This window comes from Bactrocera neohumeralis, chromosome 5 (assembly GCF_024586455.1).
Source record: "Bactrocera neohumeralis isolate Rockhampton chromosome 5, APGP_CSIRO_Bneo_wtdbg2-racon-allhic-juicebox.fasta_v2, whole genome shotgun sequence".
Taxonomy (NCBI): Eukaryota; Metazoa; Arthropoda; class Insecta; order Diptera; family Tephritidae; genus Bactrocera; species Bactrocera neohumeralis.
In genome coordinates, this window is record NC_065922.1 from 25,425,593 (window position 1) to 25,442,564 (window position 16,972).

At 37.8% G+C, this 16,972-nt stretch overlaps 2 protein-coding genes across 4 annotated transcripts in view; both read right to left on the minus strand.

The window, feature by feature from the left end:
* Window positions 1-371: 371 nt before the first annotated feature.
* LOC126760752 (carboxypeptidase D) overlaps window positions 372-16,972 on the minus strand; it is a 53,030-nt gene continuing 36,429 nt past the window's right edge. Inside the window, exons 3-11 of one of the 3 annotated variants that reach the window (XR_007667245.1) lie at window positions 10,374-10,620; window positions 9,299-9,631; window positions 9,059-9,241; window positions 7,347-7,393; window positions 6,900-7,195; window positions 6,662-6,838; window positions 5,470-5,562; window positions 1,432-5,122; window positions 769-868 (exon numbers count right to left, since the gene is read on the minus strand). Coding sequence is in view for 2 of the 3 variants with exons in the window: in XM_050476630.1 (XP_050332587.1) it covers window positions 719-868; window positions 5,470-5,562; window positions 6,662-6,838; window positions 6,900-7,195; window positions 7,347-7,393; window positions 9,059-9,241; window positions 9,299-9,631; window positions 10,374-10,546 (1,452 nt within the window). In the remaining variant the exon portion in view is untranslated. Of the gene's footprint in view, window positions 869-1,431; window positions 5,123-5,469; window positions 5,563-6,661; window positions 6,839-6,899; window positions 7,196-7,346; window positions 7,394-9,053; window positions 9,242-9,298; window positions 9,632-10,373; window positions 10,621-16,972 lie in introns of all 3 variants that reach the window. The other 2 variants (XM_050476630.1, XM_050476631.1) reach the window with 2 other exon arrangements.
* LOC126760753 (serine protease SP24D-like) lies at window positions 13,945-14,876 on the minus strand. Its single transcript, XM_050476632.1, has 2 exons — window positions 14,626-14,876; window positions 13,945-14,553 (listed from the first exon to the last, which is right to left on the minus strand). Exons 1-2 carry the CDS (start codon window positions 14,865-14,867, stop codon window positions 14,022-14,024), a joined length of 774 nt encoding a protein of 257 aa, XP_050332589.1. The 5' UTR covers window positions 14,868-14,876; the 3' UTR covers window positions 13,945-14,021.

A 16,972-nucleotide genomic window follows, 5' to 3' on the forward strand; every position in this document is an offset into this window, starting at 1 on the left:
TTATTACTTATTAAAAAGCCGTATTTCCCTTTTTCAATAAATAAAAAATGTATTTCTTTATTAGTAAACGGTATAACTGTGAATAGTTTTAAAAAACTACATACAATAACAGTTATGAAACGGAAATAGATTTGAGCTTGCAACAAATGTTGCAATGGACAAAAGAGACTTAAAATACTAAACTAATATTAAACATTTTAAAAGCTAAGTACTGGTTGTAATAAATATGTTGATGTAAATATTTTTATATTTTCGTTTTGCTGCTTTTTGAACGCCATTATTGTCGCTTATACAGATAAATATGCATTTACAAAAATATTTCAGAATTTTCAACTCGCATACAATTTAATAATTTTTTTTTTTTAATTTAGAGATTTAATAGAACAATGCAGGTATATCGAATGTACCATTACGCTATGCAGGCAGTGTATTTTCACTGTTCACTCTCCTCTTCACATTTAATGTATTTTCTTTTCATTTGATTAAAATTCATACAACTTATTTGCTTATTTTGTACGTTACTACCCCTAAGAGTCGTGCATTGCTCTCGCCACTGCTCTTCCCACACGCCCTGCTGCGTTGGCGTCTACCAACCTCACTGTGGTGAATCGAAATCCGCACGGCTGGCGATGTGAATAACGGTGATTACGATGAGGAAGGTCAACAGCAGAAAGGCCAGTTTCATATCGACGAAGAGGGCGAGTCAAGAGAGCAAAGATCAGCCGAAAATATTCGAGTACAAACTGTTAAGGCCACTACTGATGGTGGAGAAAATGCCGCTGTCGCTGTAGGTCGGGCTAGAGGGACGATAATGCTGTTGTGGTATCGGTAAGGGGCGATAGAAGGGTACCGTAGTGCCTTCGTTGCGCTGCGAAAAGTTGAAGAGGGAGAAGAGACAATTGTTATATGAGAGGGGCATAGGCGGTACAAGTAAAATTTTTGTGAGAATGAAGCGTTTGAGTCATGCTGTGTGCGCGAGTGCCGTAAAGTATGCAATGCTTTGTGTAAGGCGTGAATGTACACTGTGAGAAATGTTATGAGTGATTTATGATTTATTTTTGGTGAAGTGGCGAAAAATGTGGTTTGCGGTTGTGCAGATGTGATGAGGAGCGAAATTGCGTGCAAGTTTTTTTTTGTTTTAGTAAATGTATATGTAAATGCATAATTAATGGAATGACATATTTACAATAAAATTTCAAAGTTTAATAAATAATATTTATGTGAAGAAGCTATTAAAATTTTATTAAAAATTATTATTTTCAAAAATATTAGTTACTGTTAAAAGCTTAGCAAAAATATTAAATTATTTGAAAATAATTGAGAAAATATTTATTTACTTTAATTAAGTAATTTATATAAAAAAGTGTAGTTAATATGTTTTCGCAAGTACTTATATGAGATTTGCTTTAAATTGTTTTCTAAAATACTTACTCATAGATACTACAATTGCGTAGGAGTGTTTTGGAGGAGGGGGCGTGTTACAAGCAGTTTATCCAGTACCAGCACAGAGCAAATAAAAATGGTTTAATATCTAAATTTTGTTTCAAAAAGACCTTAACCTCAAAATAATATTGAAAGAATACACATTTTTCTAAAAAGTAGCATATTTACGAAAAATAACTAGTAATGATCGTATTTGTTTTAGAACAAAAATAGTTTTAGAGAAAAAAATTAGCAAAAAAAAATAAAATTTTAACAAAGTATCTAAATCGGATGGTTCGTAATTTTTATAAATAAGCATTAAGAAATAAAAATAATTATTATATTAATAAAAATTTCTAAATTTGATAATTTTTTGAGAAATCAGTTCGAAATTAAAATTTTTACTGCTTATTTGCAAGAGGTCTGCTATTTTACTGAGGTCGAGCAACTTAAGAAAAAGGAGTCCTTCTAATAATATTTATACATTCAAGCAAACTATTTTTTGTAACGGTATTATTTTAAACTTGTGGTTTTCAAAAAGAAACAAAGTGCAGATAATTTAAGAATACAGCTTTATTATAACGATAAGAGGTTGCCATTATGTTTTAAAAATAATTTCGGGAAAATGACCGAAGTCATTAGAGACTCGCTTGAATAAATCTAAGCCGAGAGGATCAATTTTTGACCACATTATGGAGCGATTTGGGCCATATGTCAGCAGTAACGCGCCGAATATTCTCTTTTAAACAACAACCGTCTCCAGTTTATCTATTGAGAAAAGCGTCTTCACATAACCTCAATAAAAATTTTTCAACAAGAGCGCTACAAAAGTATTTGCATGTCCTCCACGGGCACGCTTGCAGAAGTCCCGAAGCTGAAACCAATTTTCGACGGTTTTCAAGCATAACTCGGCCGATACTGCTTCAATTTCACGTTCGATATTCGTACTAAGTTCATCAATCGTCGCTGGCTTGTTGGCATAGACTTGACATAGCCCCAGAGGAAACAGTCTAAGCACGACCGAGGCGGTCAATTGACTGGGCCATTTCGTGAGATAACACGTTTACCAAACTTGGTTTTCAATAAATTGATTCTGACATTCGCTTGCGGCTTGTGGCGCTGTCCTGTTGGAACCATATATTGTCCATGGCCATATCATCCAATTCGGGCCAAAAATATTTGGTTATTATTCTCATTGAACGGTAGCAATTCCCATTTACTGTAACGTGTCGGTCTTGATCATCACGGAAGAAGTACGGCCCAATGACACCGCCGGCCTATAAACCGCACCAAACCGTAATGTTTTCGGAATGCAATGGTGACAATGAGTACGAAGGTAATTTCACAGGAATAAAGAATTTTTCTCTTTTTGTTTTATTACAAAAAAAAAACTTATGTAGCGCTCTTATTAAAAAAACCCGCTATTAAAGTTGAGGCCACTGACTCCGAATTTCGGTAGTAAATTTTAGTAATTTCGACTCATTGTTGGATCGTTTGTCTTTCCAGTATGAAATTGCAAAACTTGCTGAAGAGAAATGACAAAAGAGCGGGAAAAAATACGGCATCGTTTGCTGTTCCTATCGGTCTACTTTTGTAGCGTCTCTATGGAAAACCCCGATAATTCAGCGGTCTTAATCGCACCATTTTGAATGTCAGGGCACAGGCCCACGACGCGAGATAATGCGCTCAGCCAAAGTTTCATTCAATAAATTGATTGTTTCGTTGGCTGTATTGCAATAGTGTCGTCTTGTTCGAACCAAATGCCGTCCACATCAACATCTTCCATTTCTGGTACTGAAAAGTCGTTAATCATGGCTCTACAGCGTTCCCCTTTGACAGTAAGATTACGTGCAGCGCACTTTATGGTTGTTCGATTCGAATTCTTCTGCGAAATTTACACGAATTGCCGACTCTGCTGAGCGATTATGTCGACCGCATATTTAATGAAGCGCGTGATGCATCGCTCGAACCGAACCAATATTTTAGTAATAAATTTGCCCGATTTGTAAACGTTGTTCCTGAGTAAGTCTGTATATTATGAAATGGCAAACTAAAATGGTATAAGTCAAGGAACAGCTGACAAAAAGACCAATTTCGAAAAAGGATTGCCTCATTGAAAACCACACGTCTAAAAAAAACCCTCGTGATTTTCTCAATTCTAAGTTCATATAGTATGTATGTGAGTGTTATCAATTAAATAAAATTGGTTCCCAAAGTTATGCTACATTCCTAAAGTTCATTCTATTGTTTCCACCAATGCTTTTCTTGATCGTTTTCTCGGAATCAAACATTTTCGAAAATATAAAATTACATAAAGCGTTTCTCATTTTTAAAGAATGGCATATATGGGAGCAGTTACGCCCAAAATTGTAGATATCGACATATCGTAAGAGTTTTTGCAATTGTGTATATAGATTGTGACAAAAAAGCACCAGGAAAATCTAATTAAATTCCTCGGATATTATATCAAAAAAGTTATATCAAAGTTATATCAAAAACACAAGCCTACGAGTGGTACAAAGCCTTCAAAAACGATTGAGAGATCCTTGAAGACATGCCTCGTTCTCGACGACCTCTTCAACTGATGAAAACTATAAAAAAGTGAAGGACATGGTGCTTGAAAATCGTTGGCAAGTGTTGGAGAAATGGCAAGAGAGCTTGGCATCTCTCACGAGTTCGTTCGAATGATTTTGGTGGATATTTTGCTCGACAAAGCTGAATTTTTTTCAAAAAGAGTATTCTTTGGACATGCTTAACTGAAAAATCAAGGTGATGCTCATTATTTTTTTCGATATTCGTGGTTTGATGCATCATGAATTTGTTCCGGAGGGACAGACGGTCAATAAGGAGTTCTCTGTCGTAAACGGCTGGAATTGTGAAAGAATAATTTATGAATTTTACACCATTATGGATAATGCACCATCGCATCGAGCAACGATTTTGACTGAATTTAAAGCCAAAAGCGCAATGAAAACCATCGATCAACCACCGTATTCACCTGAATTGGCTCCGTGTGATTTTTTCTTGTTCCCCAAACTGAAATTGCCGTTAGGTGGAACCTGTTTCTAATCGATCGAATATCCTTGGCATAAGTGTATTACATCTGGTGGGGATTACTTTGAAAGCAACAAAAAAAATATTGATGATTAATTAAATATTTTGCATTTTATTTACAGTTTCCGTGTACTTTTTTGTCACAACGTATAGAAAGGTCAATTTAGTGGCAAAGTGATAAACGTGTTTTGATTAACACTTCGCTATTGGGGTAGGGGTTAGGGAACAAAAAACTAGACATTCTGCTTTGAGTTCACAGTAATGCTCACATCAGTAGTGTTGCTAGATGAGAAGATTTTCACTATGCTAGACCCACCGCAGGTTGCTATTTGCTTGGAAATTGTGCATTTGATAATACTTCGAGACTAAAATGTACCAACTCATATAGTAATTCTAGATTAGCTTATAAAAATAAGTTTTCTTCAACCTTAAAAAATATTTATTTACACTTTTAGTTACACCGAAGATTTAACAAGAAAAATTAATTTAATTTTTTTTCAAAAGTTTTTTCTTCTATCTAAGGCTTAAAACGTAATTAATTAATAGGAAATATTATTCTATCTTTATCACCACTACTAGTGCCCCAAATTGTTGTTAAATCATATCTCGCAGTTGTTGTTATTGTTGGTGGTGGTGAAGCAAGTAGCTGAAAACGCAATATATTTCAAAAATAAATCCCAAAAACCAATAATAATATTAATTATTGTGAAATTCAAAAGTGTTCCAGAAATACATAAGAGGAGTGGAATAAATATATAAAAAAAGAGAAAAATATTGTTGCCACATTATAGTGTAGTTAAATACGATAAAAATGAATATAATTATATACAAGTATGACTATATATATATTTACTTAAGTGCAGCATGCAGTTGCATTTTTTGCTAGTTTTCAGCGGTTATATTCAATATAGATATTTATTACATTTACAAAGTATAAAAATATAATTTATGGGCATAGAAAAATATATAGAAAAAAAACGAATGTTCACTCACCTTTGAGGGGGTCAATGAGACATTTAGCAGGGTTGGATGTTGTTCGACAACAATGAATTCCACCTCACGTGGTGCGTAACCCTCGGCAAAGACCTAAGAAAGGTAATAAAATGTGTGAAGCAGAAATACATATAATAACGGGAGTTGTGTTATGGTTAATTACAGTGAAATACATATGTTTACGATATCTTAGAGGATTTTAAAGTACGAAGACGGCCCGATCAGTGCTTGAAACATCAAACAAAAATGCAAAATTTTGAAAAAATTCTGACTTATTTCAAAGCATAGCTTGATACAGGATTTGTCCGAAAATTAATAGGACTGCGATGTCTCGTCGAACCCGACTGACTCTTCGTATGAGTCTCTTGAGGACTTCCACGTAAAACTTGGCATTGACGGTTTGTCCAGGAGGAACAAATTCATGGTGGACGATGTCGTTTATGTCAAAAAATACAATCATCATCGTTTTTACTTTGGATCATTCATCAGCGACCTCTTCCAGGCCCTCCAAAAATGCCTGGTGCTACCGAAACCCACCCACAATACGTCGCGCGAAAATGTTTGTCCTGACTCTCCAGGTGCTGACTGACCAGCCGCTCGTTCGTTAGCTAGCTTATATAACGCTCTCTACCGAATCCAGTCTGTCCGCGCATGATCCGAAGTAAAGTCGCGGCAGAAGAAAATCAGTCATATTACCTTCCAGACAAACCCTGTACCTTGTGAGTTCCACAAAACGGTGGCTATCCCCTCTCCGTCGGATAGGAAGATCTTCGTCTTCTTTGAAGCTGCTCGTAACCAGCTCTTTTTTATGTTATCCTGTGGTAGCTGTTTTCGGTAAACCGGGGCGGAAATAATCTAAGACCATACTCTTTTTTCCTTTTTCCGAATCCTCGGATACGCCCGAATCTACAGAAGATCAAAATACAACTCTGATTCGGATTCGACTGAAATGGATATAGTCGTCACCGAATGTATACTACTCGGCAGCAATTCTTAAGTGGAAGTACTTAACGAACCACCCTCGAATTACGAGACAAAGGAGCTTACTGACTTATATCCAGAGCTCGATATCGATGGAACTAAACTAACACTACTTGGTTTAACAGTTCTTCTCACTGTTACAAATAAATATACTATTCCATATATTCCTTCAATATATCCGAAGGAATACGGCAACTCGTAGCTTACTCACCTCTAATTTATAGTAACCGGGCAGCAATATTCTCCAGAACTCGCCATGCTTGGTCGTCTGGAAACCGACATCACGTCCTTTAATCTTTAGCGAGGCGCGTTCAATAGGCGTACCTGTGGGATCCAACACGAATCCTTGCACACCACGATGAGCCTCAGCCAAAAATTTGATCATGGACTGCGGAGTTTAAAAATTTATGTTTTTATTTATATTTAAGTACTCTTAAATTCATACTCACCAACTGATTATCCTCCCAGTATTTTTTCAACTCATACGCAGGTGGATATTTACAGCATGAGATTTCCAGCGTTACCTCCATGCAACCGTACCAAACGTAGTTGTAATCCTGCATGCCACCGGTGAGTGGATACCAGGCAGCGCCATTCGTAATGCCATTCTCAAAGGCGGGTGTAGCCGATTTACAAGCCACACCACGTGACATTTTCGCGTGATTCTTCGCATAGACGAGTGATAAATGCTTGAAGATGTCATCGTCCGGTGTGAGTGACGGGGCCGCCGAGTACGTTTGGAACACTACGCCCAGGGGACATGTTGGTGTTAAGGAAAAGGTGGAAAAGAGAGAAAAGTTGTTGAACATTTTTGTATTTGTATAGTTTTTAATGGGTCATCATATGATTAAATTTTTAGAAGAACCGCTCGCAAATTGGAACTGAGAGCTACTCACTCGCGCACAAAGCCGACGATCGACAAATTCCTTTGAGCAGCCATGTTGTTGGTAGGGAATAGGAAAGGAAGTTGGTAATACAAATTTATTGATCGGTAAAATTTAAAATATACAAATAAATGTGCCAATTATAAGTGATGTGGTGACGAGAGAGGATGAGAGCGATGTAGTGGTATTATATATTGCGATGACCAGGAATGCAGTTTTTGGATTTTCGTTGAGTTCAGGGTACTATGAGATTGACTTATTTACAGTTGGGTCTAAATACAAAGTTCTTCAAGGAAAAGCCCTAAAGTTCCTCTTTGTTGGTTTTATGCTTCCATTAAATAATTCGTTCTAACGGGTTGTAAGCCAGGACGAGTGAATTGGTTTGCATAGGTCCAAGAATTGTTCAGCTTACTCTTGTCGAGTTTAAGTAAAACATTTTGAGCTGTTAGATTCAACTCCAACGTCAGTTGATTCTGGGAGTATGGAGTCATATATAGAAGTTTACGCAAGTGAGGAAAGTTCTCTGATTTCCATTCACTACGGAGTAACTCAAGACTTCCGGTCTTAGACCAAGTATCCTCTGGGTAATCAAAGAACATCCGTTTGAAGGCAAACTAAAGTAGGAAGGCGAACCATCCCTCCCTAGTGTTGTGCGCTGGATTTAGGACCCGCCACGTAAAAACGTCCCCAATGAAAAGGAAGCAACAGCGTCGGACGAGAAACCTTCATTTTGATGACGACCACAGCAAAGACAATAAGGACTATGATTTAAGGGCATGCACCTGGAATGTCCGGTCCCTTAATTGGGAAGATGCCGCTGCCCAGCTGGTTGAAGTTCCCGGAAAAAAAGCGAAGTTATTCAACATATCGCTGATTTGCGCCCATGCCACGACGAAAGAGAAGGACGATGTGACCAAATATGTCTTCTATGAGCGCTTGGAGCGCACCTATGAGAGCTGCCCCCGCCACCCGGAAAATCGTGCTTGGCGACTTTAACGCCAGGATGGGCAAAGAAGGTATCTTTGGCACAACGGTCGGTAAATTCAGCCTCCACGATGAAACATTCCCAAATGGGTTGAGGCTAAACAACTTCGCCGGGCCGGAAATATGTATGGAGCTGTATGAGATATATGACGACATTGAATTAGAAGACAGCGGCTACGCTGGCTAGGTCATGTCATCCGGATGGACGAAAACACTCCAGCTCTGAAAGTATTCGACGCAGTACCCGCCGGAGGAAGCAGAGGAAGAGGAAGACCTCCACTCCGTTGGAAGGACCAGGTGGAGAAGGATCTGGCTACGCTTGGAATATCCAATTGGCGCCACGTAGTGAAAAGAAGAAACGACTGGCGCGCTGTTAACCGCGTTAATCGTGTCTACGCCAGTAAGGAAGAAGAAAGTAGTTCATAGGGCTGTGTCACAGAGTTATTCTCAAAAGGATTAATGCCACAAATCATAAAAAGTGAAGTTCTAATACAGACTACTTCTGAAACCGGCATTCGGATTTTTTCTCCTAGCGATGATTTAAAAGCCTCAATAAAACAATTTAGTTGGGTCTCTGTTAATCTTCTATGTGTCAAAGTGGGTAATTTGTGTTCCTTAATCTAATCCTATTTCTTAAAAAAGAAGTTCAAAGCTTGTATTTCGAAGTCACTATACATTTTCAGTATTTTTCTACTCGTTAACCCCTCAAAAATAGCGAACTTGTTATATACTTACTAGAGTTTGGCGTGTTGTCATAGGGGTAACTCGCCACTAAAGCGCCGCCATGCAAACTGCCACTCAAGACAAATTGTATTTTCGATATCCAATCCTTTACTGCATCAGTTTCGGGCTGTCCACGTTTATTATTTTGCTTAAAGTAGTCAGGGAAGTTGCGATTCAAATCGAAACCTCGGGCATTATACCTGAAAAAGTTATAATATTGACTCATAATAGCAACAACTATTACTGCTGGTGCTCACCTGCCCTGGCCGCCATCACAGGCGCCCTCCTTAGAAACCGCAAATCCATCCGGATTCATTGACGGCATGATGTGTATGCGTGTATTGTCCAGCAGCCATTTCACATACTGATCGGTATTATAGCTCGTCACAAAATACTGTATGAGATGCAGCAGCAACTCACGACCCACCGGCTCATTGCCATGGATATTGCCCACATATTTCACATCCGGTTTACCGATCATATGTTCGTAGGGTGAGGAAGATACCACCATAACCCAGAGATCTCGCCCCTGTATCGATTTGCCAATAGAGTAAAGTGCTGTTAGGTTGGGATAGCGGGCGCTTGTCGCTCTGAAAGTGCAAAAAGTGTGTGAGGTTAGAAGAATGAGTAATCATTCGGGTCTCCACTTTTTCTCTCGTTTTGCGGAGATTTATATGTAACGGAAGTTGGTCAGTAATAAAATTTTTAAGTTGAGGATCTTCAGTCGTTGAGAATCTTCAGTCGTTGGGGATTATTGGTATTCACTTATCAATACTTTGAGCTAAGTCCATTATAAAGGGTGTTAGGAGAAAGTAATAAATTTAGATTCGAAGTTTATTAAAAATTACACGAGTCCGCTGTCTATAGCTTGCAAGAGACCGATTTTGTACTGCCGCAGATAGTAAAGAAAATATCTCAGACTCCGAGGTGATCACTGCCAGATCGATTATGGGCCTGAAACTTTTCTTTCTGTATTTGGTAGAAAATGCTCTGGTCGTAAGAGTTGATTGAAGTACAGGTCGATTACAAATGTGTTGGGTTCTGGAATCTAAAGACGTAATCTAACCTAAAATTGAGACTTAACCAAAGTCCGCTAGCAAAAAATTTCCGTCACTTGTCAATCTCTCTTACTGTTCTCGTCTGGTCAAGATGAAGAAAATTTTTGTAAAATATATTAGACTACCTATAGTTATAATACTACTTTCATGAAATCGTTGTAAACCTTTGAAGTCTTACTAATGTTTATAAACCTACCTGAATGAGGTTAGGAGTAGCAGTTATTTAAATATTATTTATCGATATCAATTTAGGTATTTGTAGGCTTAGACTTACCTCAGAAATCTTGTCAACTCATCATGATCATGGTAGACAAAGTCCAAATACTGTGAATCGGGTATGTAAGCACGTGGTTCGGGCAGTGCTGCATCAAGCTCATTTGTGGATTGTGCTAGGCAATGATAGGAGTAAAGGAGGAATATGCAAATATACGCGGTCCGCAGAATCATATTGTTTAATGCCAGCTAACACCAATCTGCACGAAAATTCTATTGAAGAAGCTCCACAGAATGTCAAACGAATGCTGAAAAAGGAAGGAAACTTATTTAATAAAAAAATCGATTTAATAAAAGGGTTAAAGGTTGAGAATATCCAGTTTAAAAATTGTCAACATTCAAACACAATTGAAATCGAGGTTCGCTCTTAGAACAAGTGAATTGAGCTCCTGTCATATAGAAATTGGAATGATTACTTTAAGGTTTTGAAACAATAATAAATAAAATAAGCCGTTTCTTAATTGAAAATGACACTCGACTGGCGGATATAATCGTTACGGGACTTAGGTAATTTCCGACTTAGACGGGATTGGGTTGGAAATTAGAAGAAGAGGTACTTTTTTCAATAGCTTTTTTTTGACAACGTGACGTATGGAACGACTTGGCGCTTTTTCCGTCGAACTGAACTGAAGTCGTTCGACCTTCCCAAGCAACATCCATTTGCTCTATTGGCTCTTGAAAAGTGCCAAGAAGATCCGAGATTTTAGAGCCAAATTTTGTTCAGAGATTTCTGGTTCAATTGGTATGTAAACAAACAAAATTGCCGCATTTGGGACAGAGAGCAACCCAAAGAGATCCAAGAGCTGTCATTTTATCCATAAAAGCCGACGGTTTGGTTTGGTTCATGAGAATCATCGGTCTATAATTCTTCAAAAATGATACTGGCGAGAACGTAACCGCCAATGGCGACCATTATAGCGCCATGATAACCGACTATTTAATGCCTGAAAATGAAGTTCGTGATCTCGGCGACATTTGGTTTCAACAAGAAGGCGTCACTTCCGACACATCGCATCATTCAATGGATTTATTGCGAGAACACTTTGGTGAGCGGATAATTTCACGTTTGGGGCCTGTCGATTGGCCATCAGGGTCGTGTGATATAACACCGTTAGACTATTTGCTGTGGGGATAGGTAAAATCTTTGCGGTAATAGTAATCTCTCTTCGATTCAGGTGTTGGAGCAAAACATTACGCATGCCATTCGATAGTTACCAGTAGAGTCATCGAAATTTGAACTCAATGGATGGACCGTCTGACACGTAGCCACGACCAACATTTGAAAAAGATAATCCTAAAAAAATAAATGCCAAAGAATGTTCTTTCGAATGATAATAAACATTCCCCATTGAGTTTGAGGTTTCCGTGTTTTTTCTTTAAAAATTTAAGGGAACTCGGATCACCCTTTATAATTGCTACTGTATGGAACTTCATCAATGAGTAATAACTTTAACCCAAGTGGATAAATGCCAAAAAAAATCAGACGAGCTGAAGTTACCGTCGTTGGATTGGGTTACTAGTAATAGTTGGGTCAGAGGCCAAAAAATCTGTGTATCGATGGATAAGCTGTTAAAGCAGCATTATGTTCATAAACCACCGGTTTCTCAAACTGCGTTGGCTACAGTAGTAGATCTATCGAGCAAATTGCGTAAAAGACTAGAGATCACCTTATTAAAAAATATTGTCGTTACTGGTTATGACTGGAAAGTCTTTCCAGGACAAATATTAAATATTCATTAAGCTTCGAAGAAATTTCAGAAAAACGTTAGTCTGTATGCTAAGCAAGATAACAATATCGACAGCACGAGAGGAAGAGGTTGTTAATAATATCGTAAACTGAACAATATTAAATATGAGAGTTTAATTTTTTATATGCGCACAACTGCTATCTTAGACCAATACTTTCCACATACGTTTATCTCGTTTAAAATCGGATAATTATCGCACATATGTCTAAAGTAATACCTCTTTTTCCTTCAAACTTACGTCGTTTTCTCTATTACCTTTGGCTTTCTACGGACAATTCGCAGACTTTAATTATCTTTACTCGCCTCTTTACTCTTTCCACTTCGATCTATTATATTGTATGTGTCTAGGCTAAGCAGGATCTCTAAACAGCAGAAACTCATTTCAATTAGTGCAACGATCCAAAAAGATCAAGATCATTACATAAGCTGTGCATACGAAAGATGACGAACACGTTCGCTGTTATAACTTTTCTTTGTAGCTGCATAATTTTCTTACTTTCCATTTCGCTATGCTAATTGTGTAATAAATGAAATCGAATTTTCTAGCATATGATGAGTTTAGATTTTGATTGCGTCTGCAGCTATCTAGAGTGAGTAAAGCGCAGCGGAGCTGATAAAATAATTACGAGGCCTTACAAATGCGAAATTGAAAAAAATGCTTCAATGAGAAAATATTCATATACATATGTACACATAACAGAGTATTGCACCTCACAGGTAAAGATACACGACTTTAGTGGAGACTTTTGCATTGACTTTTTATTGTTAATGGATATGCAGGTCATGACACGTCTATTGACGTAATCATCATTTTATGATCTTATGTATATATAAGGAAGATGGGATTTGTATCCGCGAAGTAGCTAAGAGATAGTTGAAGGTTTGTTAAAGATGTCTTTATTGGGTGTCTCTTTAGGTACATTCATCTTCTAATCTTCGATTTATTATTATATTATTATAAAGACCCTCAAATCCAATCCAACTTTGCTTCTCGCCATTGAGACTTACTACTCAGAAAAGATATTTGATAGTAGATTTTGACTTTAAAGGTTTCTCACTCTATGTAAACCTATTTTTTACTAAAGTTTACCATCTGGAATACCTCAAAAGGAATTAGCTTCTTAAAATTTTGTATTGCGAATGCTTTTAGTGGAAAAGTAAAGAATAATTGTAAATTTGAATCAATTATTAAATAATTTATGTTTCTGTTTCTGCTTCTGTTTTGGTCAAGCCAAATTAGAATCTCGATATTGAGGTATTTTTTGGGGAAAAACAGCTATTAAATATAAGAATAAGATTTTAAAGACATCTCTTTCAATATAAACATTTTACTAATGTTTACCAAGGAAAACCTTGTAAGTAATTAATTTCGCAAACCCTGACTGTGTGAGTGGAATAGGAAAGAAACGTTTAACATTCTTCAAATTTGTAACAATTAAAAATTTTTAATTTTCTGTTCTTTTTTTTTCTTAGTTTTTATTCTGTTTCTGTTTTTGTTGCACACATTTCTGTTGTTATTCTACTCTGTTCTGTTGTGTTTCTGCTTTGATCTTTATGGTTTCTGTTTCAGCTTTCCTTGTATGTGACATTCATTAAGTTAACTTTTTGGTCCCGTGATCTTATTTGCGTCTTCTCTGCTTTCTGTTTCAGTTTCGGCGCTAAAAATATTTCAACGTAAGTATGTATTTTCGTCAACTTATGCAACCTTGGTTATTGGTATCGATCTCAATCCAAGATTATAATTCGAATACTGATTTTTTATTCTGTTAAATATATACCATATTCGAAAGATCTAAATAAGGGATGTTTCTTAAGGTATATAAGTTACATTTCAAATAAAACTTTATTTTTTAAATATTTAAAAACATTTTTTTCTCATATTTCTCACAAAGTCATTGATTTCATACACCCGCATTTTCTCGAATCCATTCACGATGATCTGCATAAGCCACCTTAGTGTAACCGTCGGGATTTTCACTACCACAGCCGTTGTACACGAAATTGGAGAGACCCACCAATTTACCCTTGTATGTAGCTGGACCACCAGAATCACCAAAGCAAGCACCATTATTAGGATTATGAGCCAAACATATTAAAGAGTCATCACCCATCTGTATTGCTTCCTCACACTCTTCGGTGTTCAGTGCTGTTAATGTGTTCCACTGCATCCTATTAGGGATCGGACCGCTCGTGGACAGACGTCCCCAACCTGAGATGATAACATCCTCACCAGAGGGTACTTCCTCTTCGGCCAACTCAATGGGTTGTATATTTTCGGTGAAGACCAATGGTTTTTCCAATTCCAAGAGAGCTATGTCATTCAGGAAATTACCATAACCTTTATGGACGATGATGCGCTTCAACTTCAACAGTTGTCCACCGAGTGTGCGTTGGATACTGCCCACACGTACTTGATAATATCTAGCTGGATAACTGCATAAAAAATTAATGTTTGACTAAGCTTCTTCTAGCTGTAGCTTTTTATATTGAATTAGGTCAACTTACGGTTCAATGCCATTACCAACGACAACACAATGCGCCGCCGTAATAACATAGTTTTCGCTAATGATCGAACCGCCACAGGTGTGTGAACCGTCTTCCCGTTGTAGTGAGACCTGATGGGGGAATTGCCCAATATCTGCATCAGCTCCGCCAACAATACGCCCATTGGGAGCTGCGTAGCTGCTGCTAATAAGGGTAAGTGCCAAAAGGCAGGTGGTTACGAGTAAATTGTGGCGTGTCGGCATTATTGCAACAGACTCAGCGAAGGTTTAAAAATCAACTGAAATTTCTAACTCAAATCTAATGAAATTCCATAACATGTAGCATAATGTTCGCGATTATAGGCGAAAGCTTTTATTATGCCATTATTAGCTATCTAAATTGCCCACTGATATCAATTTGACCGTATTTACCAGTAATATACTTGTAGTAGTATACATGGATTTGCAGGTCTCTTAAGATTAAAATTGCTCAATATAAACCATCGTTATATAATTTTCTAAAAGATAACCGTTATAAAGATTCCGATATATAAAAATTTTTAAAATACTATTTTTTATTTGTTAGCTGGAATCTATCATACTTAGTTGTTAAAATAAGCGAGTATTTTTTGGCAGCAATCTTAACATTGCATGGTAATAGTAAAAGACGTTTCTGAAGGTCTCCCGGAAACTGGCTGTAAAAAATTAAAAAATGTTGCACTCTCAGTAGGTTGTTGTGATATTCCCGGCTCTAATAATATCTAGCTAATTTTCGACCACCTTTTTAGCAATTGAAGCCGTATGTTAGCGTTAACGCGCCGAATATTCCCTTCTAAGGCGTCAATCGTGTCGGGCTTATCTGCGTACAAAAGCGACTTAACATAACAATACAAAAAATAGTCTATCGGCTTTAAATCGCCCGATATTCAAGGCCTTACGACGGGCCCACGACGCGAGATAATGCGCTCACCAAAATGTTCCTACAATAAATTCATTGCTTCTTTGGCTGAATGGCAGAAAGCGCCGTCTTGTTGGAACCAAAAGTCATCCACATCAATATCATCTTATTCAGGCATGACAAAGTCAGTAAACATGAGCCATGATCGCATTCTCCATTGGCTGTAACATAATGGTGGCATTACAGCTTCATTTTTGAAGAAATATGGACCAAGGGTTCTCTCTGCCCATAAAACACAATGGCTTTTCGAAGATGTAGTAACGAAATTTCAACAATGACTTGTGGATTATCATCACTCCAAATGCCATAATTTTGTTTATTAACGTTCACACTCAAAGTGAGCTTCGTCGCTGATTGAAATTTTCTTGTGAATGTCAAGATCGGTGGCCATCTCGTTTTCGGTCCCCATTCACTGAACATGTCGCGCACTTTATGGTCGTTCGTTTTCAATTCTTGCACTTGTTGGATTTTGTAAGTTCACAAACCAATATCCTTCTGCTAAATCTTCCATAAAGAGGATGGGCACAGCCGTAATTGTTACGAGCGATGACGTATGGACTCGTCGGATCTTCTTTAAAACTTTGCTTCAATATCCTTATAAAAATTCTTTCATAAAGTCGATGGGCACAGCTCTAATTATTGTGCACGATGACGGATGGACTCGTTCGGATCTTCTTTAAAACTTTGCTCCAAGATCTTTCTGCAAAATCTTCCATAACAATTTGTTGGAGCCGATGACGGAGGGACTTACAGGGTTTGTCCGGAAAGTGATAGAACTCATTTCCTTCCCCCGTGACTGTACTTCGGAGCATGCGCGCACCGACTGGATTCGGTAGAGGCCGTCCTTAGCTAACGAAAGGGTGGCTAGTCAGTTGACTTCGAGCACCAGGAGAGTCAGGACAAACGTTCGTTAGAGAATAGATACGCAATTAAATTCTGTGTGAAACTCGGTAAATCTGCGACAGAGACGTTTGATATGATCAAGCAGGCTTACCCAGATGTTCCTTTAGAAAGAAGTGGTCTGTTTCGGTGGAACCAGGCCTTTTTGGAGGCCACTGATGAAGACCGTGCTGGGAGATCTGCGACTTCAACAAACACCGACAATGTGACTCGGGTGCGCAAAGTTTTACAGACCTAAGTATTCGTTTAACTGCGCAGATGTTTAATTTATCAAAATCTGTGGTTCATGATATTTGGACAAGGTGTGCGCGAAGATGGTCCCAAAAGGGCTTACTGACGACCAGAAATTGCGGCGAGTGGAAGTGTACCAAGAACATTTGAACACGTGTGAAAGTGACCCTACAGCCCAGATCTGGCCCCGGATTATTCTTTGTTTCCTTGCCTGAAAAGGCCGATGAAAGACAAGCATTTTGAGACGACAGAGGGGATCCAAGCAGCATGCACCTCGGCT